Here is a 14,180-nt window from a genome sequence, read left to right as displayed (position 1 = left end):
ATACTTTAAAGCCCAGCTCCCACTAGCGCCCAAGAACCCAAAACATTTACTTTAGCGCCCAAGAACCCATAGCGCCCACAGCTCCCAACTTGAAAGATAAATACAAGCACACCCAAGTATCAATTCATAAAGCCGAATATTAAGTTATTTTACCTTTGGTACAGCAAATTCTTCTTTCTTCTTTAAATAGCGATTTTTCCTGGAGGCAAAGAAGAAAAAGCGCAAGGACCTCGCAAACTCGCAAAATCCCATGCGATCTGGTGTTTATTTACCTTTGAATCTGGCGCTCAAGTTAAAAATAAAATTATATTGACAATAAATTGATTATTTGAATACTTATTTGGCCGAAAATATAAGTATGAATTATTTTTCACTTGATAAAAACACTGTATAGGGCATCATAAGCCCAAGCAAGGCAAACACCTGCATGCATGCGGGTTAATACAAGCATTTTTAATTTATCAGAACCCAAAAATGAATGACATATTTGAAATATTTCTGAATGCCCAGAAAGAACCCAAAGTTGATCTCTCCAGTAACTTGATATGTCTCTGCAAAATGTGTTTGCCGACAGAAGCCAAATATAATATCTAAAGTTAGCAAATCACAGATGGTGCGGGTATACACAAAAGAATTCTACTGAGGGGGAGACAGATTTCACGCCATTATTTCGTAACAATCAGAAATCAATTAAAAAACATTTTTTTTTCAGCTGAAAGTAAGGAGGAACATCAAAACTTAAAACGAACAGAAATTATTACGTATATAAGGGGGGGGGTAGCACCCTCCTTAATACCTCGCTGTTTGCGATGAAGTTTGCCTTTTTGCCCCAATTCCTTAGAAACTACTCCTAAAACACAAGGGCCGTTTTAAAATATTCTAGAAAAGTCAAAATTTAGCGTAAAGAAAGAGGTATTGAGACAGGAGCAACCCCCCTCGAAAAGCACACCCAAGTATCAATTCATAAAACCAAATATTAAGTTATTTCACCTTTGGTACAGCAAATTCTTCTTTCTTCTTTAAATAGCGATTTTTACTGGAGGCAAAGAAGAAAAAGCGCAAGGAACTCGCGAACTCGCAAAATCCCATGCGATCTGGTGTTTATTTAATAATATGTCTATGAGCCCCAACACTGAATGAAATATTTTGAATATTTGTAACACCCAAAGTTGATCTTTCCTGTAACTTGATATGTCTCTGTGAAATGCTTTTGCTGACAGAAGTCAAATCTCCCCTCCTGTAACTTGATATAATCTATATTTGTTTGGGTTCTTGGGCGCTGGGCAACTGGTTTTGTTGGATAAAAAAGTCCCTTGCCCACACAATGCACTTGCTGACATAAATTGAATATATCTTTGTGACTAGTAGAATTCTTTTGTATATACCTGCACCATCTGTGATTTGCTAACTTTAGATATGATATATGGCTTCTGTTTGCAAACACATTTTGCAGAGACATATCAAGTTACAGGAGAGATCAACTTTGGGTTCTTTCTGGGTGTTCAGAAATATTTCACATATGTCTTTCATTTTTGGGTTCTGATAAATTAAAATGTTTGTATGACGTGAATGTGGGTGTTAGCCATGTTTAGGCTTATGATGCCCTGTACAGTGCTTCTATTGAATGAAAAATAAGTCATATTTATTTTTTCGGCCAAATAAATATTAAAAGAATCAATTCATTGTCAATACAGTTTGATTTTTAACATTGGTACCAGATTCAAAGGTAAATATAAACCTTTGCTGAAGCCGGATCTAGCTTCCAGGATCAAAGCTTTGATACTTTAGCTCCTCAGCTTCCAGAGTCCAAGCGCCCAGGATCAAAAGAGCTTTAGACTTTGGGCCTGGGAGCTTATCCTCAAAATTTCAGCTCAATCCAATCCTTCCTTCCCTATTTTCAAAAAACCAAATATCAAGTTTTGTGGGGATTTACTTGCGTCAAAAATAGATAATGGAGGCTAAAATATTATGTCTGTAAGTGTCTCTTTGGTACATAAGTCGCTGTTCCTGACTGTCAGGCGGGAGATCCGGGTTCGATTCCCTGTCAGAGAAAATTATTTATATACTGAATTTAAAGTTTAAAAAAGAAAGTCAGTTTCTTTTTTAAATCCAATCTATTACTTGGATTTAAAAAAGATGGAAAGATGGAAAAAAAATGTTTTTTTATTTGATTTCTGATTGTTACAAAATAATGGCGGAAATCCGGCTCCCCCTCCATGGAAAGTTCTTCTCATGTAAAATAGTCCCCCACTCCACCAAGAAAAATTCTTGATGTCAATTTTGAATGAATTTTTTTTGTAGCGCACTTTCATATGAAAGAATATCTGTTTGTTTTTAAATCATGCAGAAAATCCCCTTCTCTGTGTAAAAGTTTTCCCGCAAATACCCCATTCCTAGTATAAAGTTGATTCCGGAGAAAATTTTCCAAATATAATTTCTCCCGTGGAACTCCCCCCCCCCCAATGGAAAGATACTCTAGAAAATTCCACCATTGTAAAAATTCCCCTTAAAATCTCTCCATATAAAACAAGATCATAAAGAAGCGTCTTATAAAAATAACATACCAGTGTAAAGGAGCATTCAGCTTTTCGCCAAGTATTTTTTTGATACATGAAATAAAAAGTCTCAAAATCTTAATGAAAATAAACGTCAAAATTAATATGTTTACTAGAGGCAAAGAAGATAAAGGACAGGGAACTCGCAAAATCCCATGCGATCTGGTGTCTATTTAATAATATGTCTACGTGACCCAGCACTGAATGAAATATTTTGAATATTTGTAAAATACAAATCTAATATTTCCTGTAACTTGATACGTCTCTGTGAAATGCGTTTGCCGACAGAAGTCAAAGCGGCCCTTTTGTAACTTTATTTGATCTCTCTTTGTTTAGGTTCTTGGGTGTTGGACAACTGGTTTTCTTGAATAAAAAAGACACGAAGTCTTTTAACAGTGGGGCACCTATTACATTTTATGGTAAATTCCTGGGGCATTGTTTTTCACTTAATAAAAATATTGTATATAGCATAATAAGCCCAAGCGGGGCCAAGCGAGGCCAACGCCTGCATGTATGTAATACAAGCATTTTAATTTGTCAGGAGCCAACACTGAATGACATATCTCAAATATTTGTAACACACAAATTGCCTCTTTGTGAAATGCGTTTGCCGACAGAAGTCAAATCTTCCCTCCTGTAATTGATAATGATCTCTCTTTGCCATATTCACCTTGCCAACATAATGCACTAGCTGGCATAAATTGAATATATCTTTGTGAGTAGTAGAATTCTTTTGTGTATGCCCGCAACATCTGTGATTTGCTAACTTTAGATATGATACTTTTTTAAATCGCTATTTAAAGAAGAAATGGACTATAAATTTGCTGTGCTAAAGGTAATGCTAGTATTTATTTTTCAAGTTGGGAGCTGTGGGTTCTGGGCGCTAGCAGGCACTGGGCTTTAAAGTATCGTTGGTCCTGAAAATACTTATTTACAACAATACAAACCTCATTTATTAGGCAACTCAAATATATTGTTTTCCCACCATTTCTAGTTTTTCAAATGCCATCAACAAAAATAGCACTGAATTTTGTTATTCAAAACTTTGCTGTCAAAAATTCAGGGTATATAGGCCTAGCCTATTTGCATATTAGGGGGGCAGGGATAGGTAAATTTTATGGTAACTTTACAGTGGGCCATATAATTTAGCAAGGATGAAAGTGAGAACATCATTTGATGCTTTTTTTATGATCTTTCATAATTCATATAAAATAGGCTACTTTTGGGGCCCCTTCAAGGGTTAAAGATGCAATTAGCCCCAAAGTGATTATTGAATTAATAAAGGCATCAAATAACATTTTCACGGTAATTGTTTAGTCTTAGCTCCCTCATAAGGATACATATTAAGAAAACCATTCTTACTTTAAAATAAATATGTATAATGATCCTAGTTCTTATATTATCCAAGGGGAGAACCTTTATCATCAAGTTTTTCCTCTAAAAGTCTTCAAAAAAGATATAGTTTGCAAAAATTACAATGCATTTAATTCAATGCTTAAGTCTTTTTAAATTACCGCTTTAAATTGTTGCCTAATAAGTTCGTTTATAGATAGTACTCATGCCGGTCTTTTTATTTTATTTTTAAATAGCAGTGGGAAAGGGTAAATAGCAGTGGCGTAAATACAAAATATTAATAGCAGTGGCAAAAGATAAATAGCAGTGGCGAAGGGGCAAATAGCAGTGGCATAAATACAAAATATTAATAGCAGTGGTTAGGTTAGGTTATGAAAAGAAATGAAAAAGTAGTTTTTCATGAAAAAAAAGTTTTTCATTTTCATTATGAAAATGAAAAACAACTTTCTATAATCAAAATATACCACTACTTTTTCTTTAAACACGTTTTTTGACACAAGTGTTAAACACGTGCTAAACGCTATCTATAAAACAACTTATTTGGCAGCAGTTTACAGTAGCAATTTCAAAAGACTTAAGCATTGAATCAAGAGTGTGGTGATATTAGGAAAGTTTTTCACTTTTAATCATTTTTAGAGGAAAAACTTGATGATAAAGGTTCTCCCCTTGGATAATATAAGAACTAGGATCATTATACATATTTTAAAGTAAGAATTGTTTTCTTAACATGTCTCCTTATGAGGGGGCCAAGGCTAAATAAATACCATTTTCACTTTCATCTTAGCTAAATTATAGTGCCACCTAGAAATTTGCCAAAGGGAATGAGAGGCATTGACAGGAAAGCAGCCATAGATAGGCTAGCCTAGGCTAATATTTGGATACAAAATAAGTAATCTAATGGTACCCTACTCCTAGATACTGCTTTTTTGTTTAGCGTTAAGATATAGGTTTAATACTTTTGCATGATATTTATTCCTCTTCGGTGAAATAAAGACAAGCTAGGCTATCTTACGTGTCTAAGACTAAAATATCTTGATATCTGCTCTTTTCTTTATGTATCACTTGTTTTACTTCTAGCGAAAGACACCGTCCTTTCCATAGGCTGCTGAACTCACTGAACCACCCTTCTTTCATAATATCCATTGTATTAATCTGGAAAACACCCTTCTTCTCTTCTTCTAATTCACACCCTGTTAAAATTTAAAATGTTTTTAAATGCTGACACTGTTGCCAGTTCAAAAAGAATCCTTTAACAACCGAAACAAATAAAAACACCGTTTTCACATTGGCTAAATAGACCTTTTACACTAGTTCATAAAAGGTTCGCAAGGGCCGATAAGCTCAGTAGCGTAAGCCACATAAGCTTTGTAATGTAAGTCGACTACAAAGCTGAATTTTTATTAGACTTGAGATTCTTAACGTAAACAAAATCTAAAAAAGAAAATGATTTGAATTGAACATGGATGATTTAGACACTTTGATAATAGACATTGTGAAGGTAATACTAATTCAGCCTAGGCCACTACCATTTTAAGCTACTCCACTTTTTCAAGCTTTGCTCCCCTTCATCAAGGAAAACAACCGACAGAAGAAAGTTTCCATGACTGCTGAAGTAAGAATAAAACTACTGATTCAATTTCTTTTTTTTAGAATCTTTCCTAAAATATATTAAAGAAAAGGTTTCTTCCTATTTGTTTTTGAAAGCTGAATAATACTTATAAGAATATAAGTTATGTAGTTTGGGGAAGCGTAAGTTTCGAATTTGTTTAACCGCAATAGTGCAAGCCACTTATCGTAAGGGATGAAGTGACAATGGAAAACAAGCATAAGTTGTAAAACTAAATTTAAAAAACAAGGCACAACGGTTTCAAACAGTTCGTGGTAACGAACTGTAAGTAAGGAGCGACCCGGCTCAATGGTAACCGAAACTCTAGAAAACGTGTTTTTGATACCAATAGTTACATCAAAAGAATTAGATTTCAATGCTAATTTCAAATATATAACTTTCATCAAGTTTAGTGATACCCATCAAAAGTTACGCGCCTGAGAAAATTTGGCTGATTTTCAAAAAAGGGGGAAAGACCCCCTAAAAGTTATAGAACCATAAAGAAAATCACACCATCATATTCAGCGTATCAGAGAACCCTACTGTCGAGGTTTCAAGCTCCTATCTGCAAAAATGTGGAATTTTACATTTTTTGTCAGAAGAAAGATCACAGATGCGTGTTTATTTGTTTTTTTTTGCTTTTTTTTTTACCCAGGGGTAATCATATCGACCCAGTGGTCTTAAAATGTCGTGGGAGGGCTCATTAGAACGGAAATTAATAGTTCTAGTGGCCTTTTTAAGTGACCAAAAAAAATGGAGGGCAACTAGGCCCCCTCCCACGCTTATTTTTTTCCCAAAGTCACCCGATCAAAATTTTGAGATAGCCATTTTGTTCAGCATGGTCAAAAATATGATAAATATGTCTTTTAGGATGACTTAATCCCCCGAAGTTCCCAGAGGGAGGGATAAAAGTTATTAACTTTACCCATTGTTAAAATATAGTTTGGTTTTTTGGGAATTATACAGATTTTTTACGGTGTTTTTTTTTGCGGGCTGTGGTTGGGAGGGGGGGCTCGTGGGTTATATTGGAGGATCTGTTCATGAAGGAAGTTTTCATGGGGGAAGGGAAATTGCCATGAAGGGGGCACCGGACTTGCCAGCATTATTTATTGGTTATTGGGAAGTATACAACCATTTTCAGGAAGTATTTTTTCTGGAGGGGGGGGGCTAGAGGAGGGGGTTACTCTGGAGCAGAGGGCTATAGTGGTTGTTTCTTTTGGGGAAGGGAAAGTTCGATGAAGGGGGTGCCGGGTTTCCAAGAATTATTTAAAAAACGATCAGAAATTAAATAAAAAAAACAAGTTTTTTAAACTGAAATGTAAGAAGGAATATTAGAACTTAAAACGAACAGAAATTATAACGTATGTGAGGGGGTTCTCCCCCAAGTCAATACCTCGCTCTTTACGCTACAGGTTTTTTTTAAGTGCTTTCAAAAGAGCTATCTATTCTAATTAAACGGTCTTTGTGATTCAGGGGTTTGTTAATCAAATTTTTTTTTAACTTTTAACGTAAAGAGCGTGGTATTGACTAAGGGGAGAAGCCCCTCGTATACGTAATAACATATACGTAATAAAAAAAACAATAAAAAAATAAGCGATACGGCTCAATAGTAATCGAAACTTTTAAAAACGGAATTTTGATGTCAATAAATGAATCAAAAGAATTTGTTTATAATGCTGATTCTAAATATATAAATTTTATTAAGTTTAGTATTACTCATCAAAGGCTACGAGCCTGAGAAAATTTACTCGATTTTTTAAAGAGGGGGAAACATCCCCTACAAGTGAAAGAATTTTAATGAAAATCACACCGTCAGATTCAGCGTATCAGAAAACCCTATTACATAGGTTTCAAGCTCATATCTGCAAAAAGCTGCAACTTTGTATTTTTTACCAGAAGAAAAATATGCGAATATAGAAGTTAGTTACGTAAGTTAATTTGTAAAGACATCCATTTAGCAAAAGAAAAGTAAAATTTTTATGTAAATAAAAGCTGCATTAACTAAAAAACGATCAGAAATTAAATAAAAAAAACAAGTTTTTTAAACTGAAAGTAAGGAGCGACATTAAAACTTAAAACGAACAGAAATTATTCCGTATATGAAAGGGGCTGTCCCCTCCTCAACGCCTCGCTCTTTACGCTAAAGTTTGACTCTGTCTCACAACTTTATATTTTAAAACAATAAAAAACTTTATCATAAAGAGCGAGGCGTTGAGGAGGTGACAGCCCCTTTCATATAGGGGATAATTTCTGTTCGTTTTAAGTTTTAATGTCGCTCCTTACTTTCAGTTTAAAAAACTTGTTTTTTTTTATTTAATAGTATATAAGGCCCTAAATTCATTATGGATTTTTCAGGCATAAAAACTTCAAAAAGAACTCGTTCGATTGGAAATTGAAAGTTCAAGTGCCCTTTTCAAGAGTCAAAAGTGTAAGAGGGGCAACTAGCCACCACCACCCCTCCTCACGCCCAGCATTTCCCCCAAAACGTCGAATCAAATTTTTAGATAGCCACTCTGTTCGGCAAAGTTTAATGGTCCAGTAATTATGTCCTTTCGGGATTTTACACCCCCCCCCTCTTACAGCCGTCGGGGCAAGGGCGACAAGTTAGGCAGTTCGTCCATTGCTTATATATAAAATATGTTATTGAAAAAGGTGGGTATGTTTGACTTTTGATTTTTAAAAAGACGAAGGGCATTTACATAAGCCTCTCAGGGAATGTCGAGGGGGTGTTAACTAAATCAAAACTCGTTATGTGCATTCGGGTTTTCAAAAGGGCGTAACTCAAGAATGACTTATTATATTATATTAGAACTTTCAGTAAATTATAAGGGAGATAATCAATTAACGAAACAGACAATATTCGTACGCTACTACTACTACTAATACTACCATTGTTACCACTAATACCACTACTACTATAACTATTACCACTGATTAAATAAAAAATAAAAAAGTTTTTTTAACTGAAAGTAAGGAGCGACATTAAAACTTGAAACGAACAGAAATTATTCCGTAAATGAAAGGGGCTTTCCCCTTTTCAACGCCTCGCTCTTTACAATAAAGTTTTTTATTGTTTCAAAAAATAGAATAGTGAGAAAGAGTCAAACTTGATTGTAAAGAACGAGGCATTGAGGAGGGGACAGCCCCTTTCATATACGGAATAATTTCTGTTCGTTTTAAGTTTTAATGTCGCTCGTTACTTTCAGTTACAAAAACTTGTTTTTTAGAAATAATTTTTCAACGTTTATGGATTAATGCAGGTTTTGATTTTGGCTCACCGTACCTGAATAATTAAAACGAAATTTACATATTAATTTTATTTTTTTTTGGTTAAATGGCTTTCTCGAAAGTTGTTTGATTTTATTTACGAACGTTTTTATTAGTAATAAATATTCGTAACATACGAATTAACTTACGTAACGAACTTCTATATTCGTATATTTTTATTACGTATAATATGGGGCTCGTCCATAGTCAATACCTCGCTCTTGAACTAGAACTTTTAATTTTCGTTCCAATGAGTCCTCCCACGATATTCTACGACCACTGGATCGATACGAGCACCCCTGAAAAAAAAACAAAAAACAAATATGGGCTAAAAATGGGCTAGTTGCCCTCCAATCACTTCCGACTATTAAAATCGGTCCTAGCCACTCCAATTTCCAATCGAGTGAGCCCTTTTCGAAGTTTCTACGACAACTCATTCGATACGAAATGCCCTGGTCTAAGACCACAAAAAAAAAATATTTATTGTGCCAACATCGTTCTTTACTTAGGCAGCACTATTGCACTACCTATGATTCCAAAAATATAACATTCGCTACGTTAAACGTTACCCATTAAAAGCTACGAGCCTGAGAAAATTTGTCTGATTTTCAAAAAGAAGGAATCAGCCTAAAAAGTCAAGTAATCTTAATGAAAATCACACCATCATGCTCAGCGTATCAGAGAACCCAACTATAGAGGTTCAAGTTTCTATTTAAGTAAAAGGAGAAATTTGTATTCTTCGCCAGAAGAAAGATCACAGATGCGTGTTTATTTTATGTTTTTTCAAGGGGTGATCTTTTCGAACCAATTGTCCTAGGAAGTCAGGACAAGGCTCATTCGAACGGATATTAAAAGTTCTAGGGCTCTCTTCAAGTGACCAAAAAGATTGGAGAGCACCTAGCCCCCTCACACGCCAGTAGTATCTATATAATAGATATCAACCCTACAAAAATATACAGTGCAGTTTCACACCTACAAGAATATACAGTGCTGATTTCAACCCTACAATAATATACAGTGCAGTTTCACGCCTACAAGAATATACAGTGCAGTTTCACGCATACAAGAATATAAAGTGCAGTTTCACACCTACAAGAATATACAGTGCAGTTTGACATGCACATTGCAAAAAGCGACCAAACCTTTTATATTATATACCTATAAAGTGAACAAACACGTTTTGAGAGTATAATTGAGATTATATAACACAACCAGACTGGTTTTTGAGGCAACACCCATTTTTTAGGGCCAAATCAGAGAGAGCGGAGGTTACTCCATATACGATAACTTGATTGGTAATTGGATTCGAATAAAATGAGTTATTTTCGTTGTAATTCATATTAGTAAGAGAACTGAATTCACGGGGATAACAGTTTACTTGAGACGATATCACTGATGAAAATGAGTGGAGCATTTACCTAATTGAAGCTTGCTGATGGATCCGGCAGCAGCAGAGATATACCACTACAAAATATTCCTTTGGGAGTTCAAAGAGGGTGTCGACTTTACCATGAATTGGCTGACATACTTCCTAAATATGTAAAATCATTAAACAAATTTATATTGGAGGAAGAAATATACTTTCCTGCGAAACTGAATACTGTGCTTATAAATAGACTTCAGGTAGCAATAGATGCACTAGTGAAATATATTGATGAAAACAAATTGAATCAGTGATTATTATTGTTGTAATTATGCTCAACAAAATTGTTTCTAAATCAAAGATGTTTTTCTTTCTATAGTAGACTAGCGTATATTTTTAGAGTAGAAAAAAAATTCTGGTTAGTCTGAAGTTGGTTGTGAGAGTGTTAGGACTCTAAAAAATGGATAGATTTGAGAAAGAGCGAATCATGGAGAATCTTGTGTTTATAAAGAAACATTTGACTCAAAATGAACATTTTCTTGAGCTGTCTATTCAAAGGAAGGTATTTTCTCGGGGAATAATTTCTGATTGAATGGAAACGTGTTTTCCACGATCAGGTTTTTGTACGCTATTTACGCATCGTTAGAAAGATGTATTTACACAATTTATTGATATATTAATCACGACACGGCAAAATGATATTGCGGATATGCTTTTAAACACTAGTTTAGAAATTTAAGACTTTTTTCTCATGAGAAAGATGGTGTTCAAGGAAGATTTATTCTCTATCTCTCTATCCCACTCAATTTTTTGTTGTTGCTGGCTCAGTTTCATTGTGGCAGTGAGGGTGTCAACACATGAAGAAGTGTTCCATACATGTCCACTATGCATGTAAACACTGGACAGCTGGTCATCCTGTGAGAATTGCACAATGATTGATGAGTATGATGAAAAGTGCAGATTATGCAACGTGTGTAAATTGCATAGAGGATATGCTGTACAAATTAGAGGTTGTAATTCCTGTCTCGAAGAGGTGTGTGACTCTCATCCTAGAGGGCACCTATGCTCCAATTGCCACTACGATAAATGTAATCAGTGGGAGAATACATATCCTGGTATGATTGGAAAGAATCCTAAGCGTGATTTTAGTTTACTGCTACGAGATTGGTATCGTCATGGTTTTAGATTGTTCTGGGAGGAGGAGTCGGGTCAGCGATTCAACTGTTGGAACAACAAAATAATTTGATTTCTACTTCATCGTTGTGAAGTCAATGGCTACTGTGATGATAAGCCTACTGATTTGCATATGGCTGTGAGAGAATGTGATTCGCCACCTGAGGACACTGTTTGTAATACTGTTTCAAATAAGCAATTTGAAACAGGTGAATTCTACAGAATGAATATGAACAGCATCATTGACTATACAAAGAGATATGACAAGAGTGAAGTTACACTCTACTGTAGAAAATGCGACCCTCACATTGCAGCACATCAGGATCAGTATACTATGAATTCAGATAATCTACCCGCATTAGTTGTTCTCGACAAATACCTATACGTTGTAGAAGATGAAATCTAAAGATTAGAAAAGTCGTTTTTATCATGTACATACATTTTTCATTTATTAATAAAAAATTTCACATACACTTTTATAAAATTTTATTAGTATGGCACTAATATAAAAATTAAACACGCTTGTAATTATATTTTCAACTAGAAAGTCGTTCAATCGAGGTAAGTCAGCATAGATGTCAAGAAACTGCTTGTAAGTATAGCCACGACATTTGAACATGAAAAAGAGTAGAGCATGAAAGCCACATGTCATAGTCGTTAAATCCTGTACTCTTCGTTGATTTTGAATAATAGTTTTTCCACTGCTTTCAATAAAGTTGCTGATGTATGGAGTGTAGAATTTATACGATAGGCCAAGAGGATCAATATTCTTCACTGTTAGAAAGATGCATAGCCAATGGCTTGTGTTCAAAGTCGATGGACTGCTATTAACAATGATTAGGGTATTGTTAACACTTGGAATTTTTTCAATGAAGTCCGATGGTATGCAATAGGACTTGTACTGGGATATGCAAGGATCATATTAAATACGTTGATTATTTGGTTTGTGTTCATGGTGCTAGGTCTAGTAGAACACTGCCGTCTGGTGTGATTTCCCAATAGGTTTCAAATTGACTCAATGATATTAGCGTGATACTCTCAGTCAAAGCATTGGCTAATGTTCACTCTAAACGTACATTCTCTGTTCGTACTATGCTCATATCCTGGGTCTCCGACAAGTCCCAAACAATTACGCCATGATTTTTTGAAAACATTGAATCGGTTATTCCATTTTCAAATAGTTGGGAGTCATGATCTAGGGATTGCATGGTCAACTCATACAGAGTTCTATAGTATTTTTTGTCAAATGATAGAGTGTACAGTGGAATACCATTCACTTTGCACACAAGGCTAAATAGACCGAAAAAATTAAAATCATGTGGGCATTCAGTCCAGGATCCAACGGCACTGCCACTCTTCACAAACGCCAAAGGCAATTTTGATGGGATTTCTCCATTGATAAATGATGAATCGGTATAGCTACGAGAGCCGGTGGCAATGTGACGTTGATTGGTGATCGTATGGGGGACAAGAACTTTAATGTTGTTACCATTGGCTCTTAGGTTTTCCACTGCCAATGCAACAGAGCTCATAACCTGTTGTTTTCGGACGTGGAGAATTGCCGATGTGATAATGACATTTGCATCGGGTGCTGCAGGAAGCGTTTTTCTCAAAATGAAATTCGATGGGGCCAGTTGCAACTTTATGTCAATCTTGACATTGTAGGGTAACCATTGGGATATATTGAATATCTCATGATTTAATTTTCCAACTAGATGATACTCCTGGGTCACTGCAGTAGTTAACTCACCGTCAGTATCAACACCTGATCGATATTCATAACCCAATGACTGTCCTCTCAACTCCTTATATGCCTTTAGTGTCATCATCATAAATTGCAGGTAGCTTGCATAGTTGGATAAATTATTGCTAGTCCTCACCAATGTTCCATTAATAAATACATTAATATGTTTGAACAGGTTGTGTAGAATAAAGTTTTCATAGGAGAGACCATTGCCAGCAGTTGCAGTTTTACTATCTGACTTTTTCTTCACCGAAACATTTAAATCAATAAATGTTGGTGACAAATCAATGAAATAGTCTTCATTGGAAAATATTTGAAAGTGTATATTTTCCGAGTGGGGTTGTTGGGGGTGAAATTGTTCATAGTAGTCATACTTGACACTGACATCAACATTTTCAGCAGTGAACAAATTCAATGAGGAACTGATTGGTGGATGTGATTCCTTGTGGGGGAGATAAGTCATCTTAAGAGAAGAAATCCTTCTTTGATCTAACAATCTTTTCCTTTTTTTTCTTCTTCTCATTGGTCTTCCTAGTTTTATTCATCAAAGTCCTTGTTGATGTCCTTCGCTTCCCGCCTGGGTAGAGACTGATGAGTGAATGACACGCACGCATCCTTTTCAATCCCTTCCCATTTTGCTGAGATTTTAATTGCTCACCAACGGCTGTTGCTGAAGATATAATATTTTCCTTAACACTCTCGTGGAAGTTCTTACCCGACCTCCAGTCTTGTATCACTGAGGCAGAAAAATTTGATACAGCAGGTACAAGATATTTTCTGGCAAGGGGTAGTGCAGAACGAAATAGCCTAGCAAACCAGCTACCAAGACCATAGCCAGACATTGTAGTACGCCCCTTGTAGTAGTCCAATCCATGACCCATTTGACGTGGACTCAGAGCACCAACATAGCAATCGATATCGGGACAGACAAATGGAATTCTTCTATTGTTCATTTTAGGTGGTGCTGGTGTCGTCAACAATGGGTCGAAAATGACATGTAATCACTGCTAAACCTTTTGTTATTGCTAGAGGATCATCCAATTCACTTCTTAGTGTTAACTGACAGAGTTCCAAATACGAAGTGTTTACTGGAACATACTGAAGATGCTTTATATTATA

The 14,180-nt window shown here is 35.5% G+C and overlaps 2 protein-coding genes across 2 annotated transcripts in view; one reads left to right on the top strand and one right to left on the bottom strand.

Annotated features, from left to right (window-relative positions):
- The window catches only part of SpdS (Spermidine Synthase), a 108,259-nt gene extending 103,159 nt beyond the window's left edge, over nt 1-5,100 (bottom strand). The window contains exon 1 of the mRNA XM_089086986.1: nt 4,921-5,100. Within this exon, the coding sequence (XP_088943112.1) occupies nt 4,921-5,051 (131 nt within the window). The 5' untranslated portion in view covers nt 5,052-5,100. The remainder of the gene's footprint in view (nt 1-4,920) is intronic.
- LOC148954218 (prostamide/prostaglandin F synthase-like) overlaps nt 1-14,180 on the top strand; it is a 516,813-nt gene that overhangs the window by 167,559 nt on the left and 335,074 nt on the right. The gene's annotated exons all lie outside the window — the stretch shown is intronic.

Source organism: Artemia sp. Qi Xiang Cuo, chromosome 3 (assembly GCF_049724085.1).
Source record: "Artemia sp. Qi Xiang Cuo chromosome 3, ASM4972408v1, whole genome shotgun sequence".
In the NCBI taxonomy this organism is placed as follows: Eukaryota; Metazoa; Arthropoda; class Branchiopoda; order Anostraca; family Artemiidae; genus Artemia; species Artemia sp. Qi Xiang Cuo.
The sequence above is the reverse complement of the archived record's forward strand: the minus strand, read 5'-3'. Positions and strand labels throughout refer to the sequence as shown.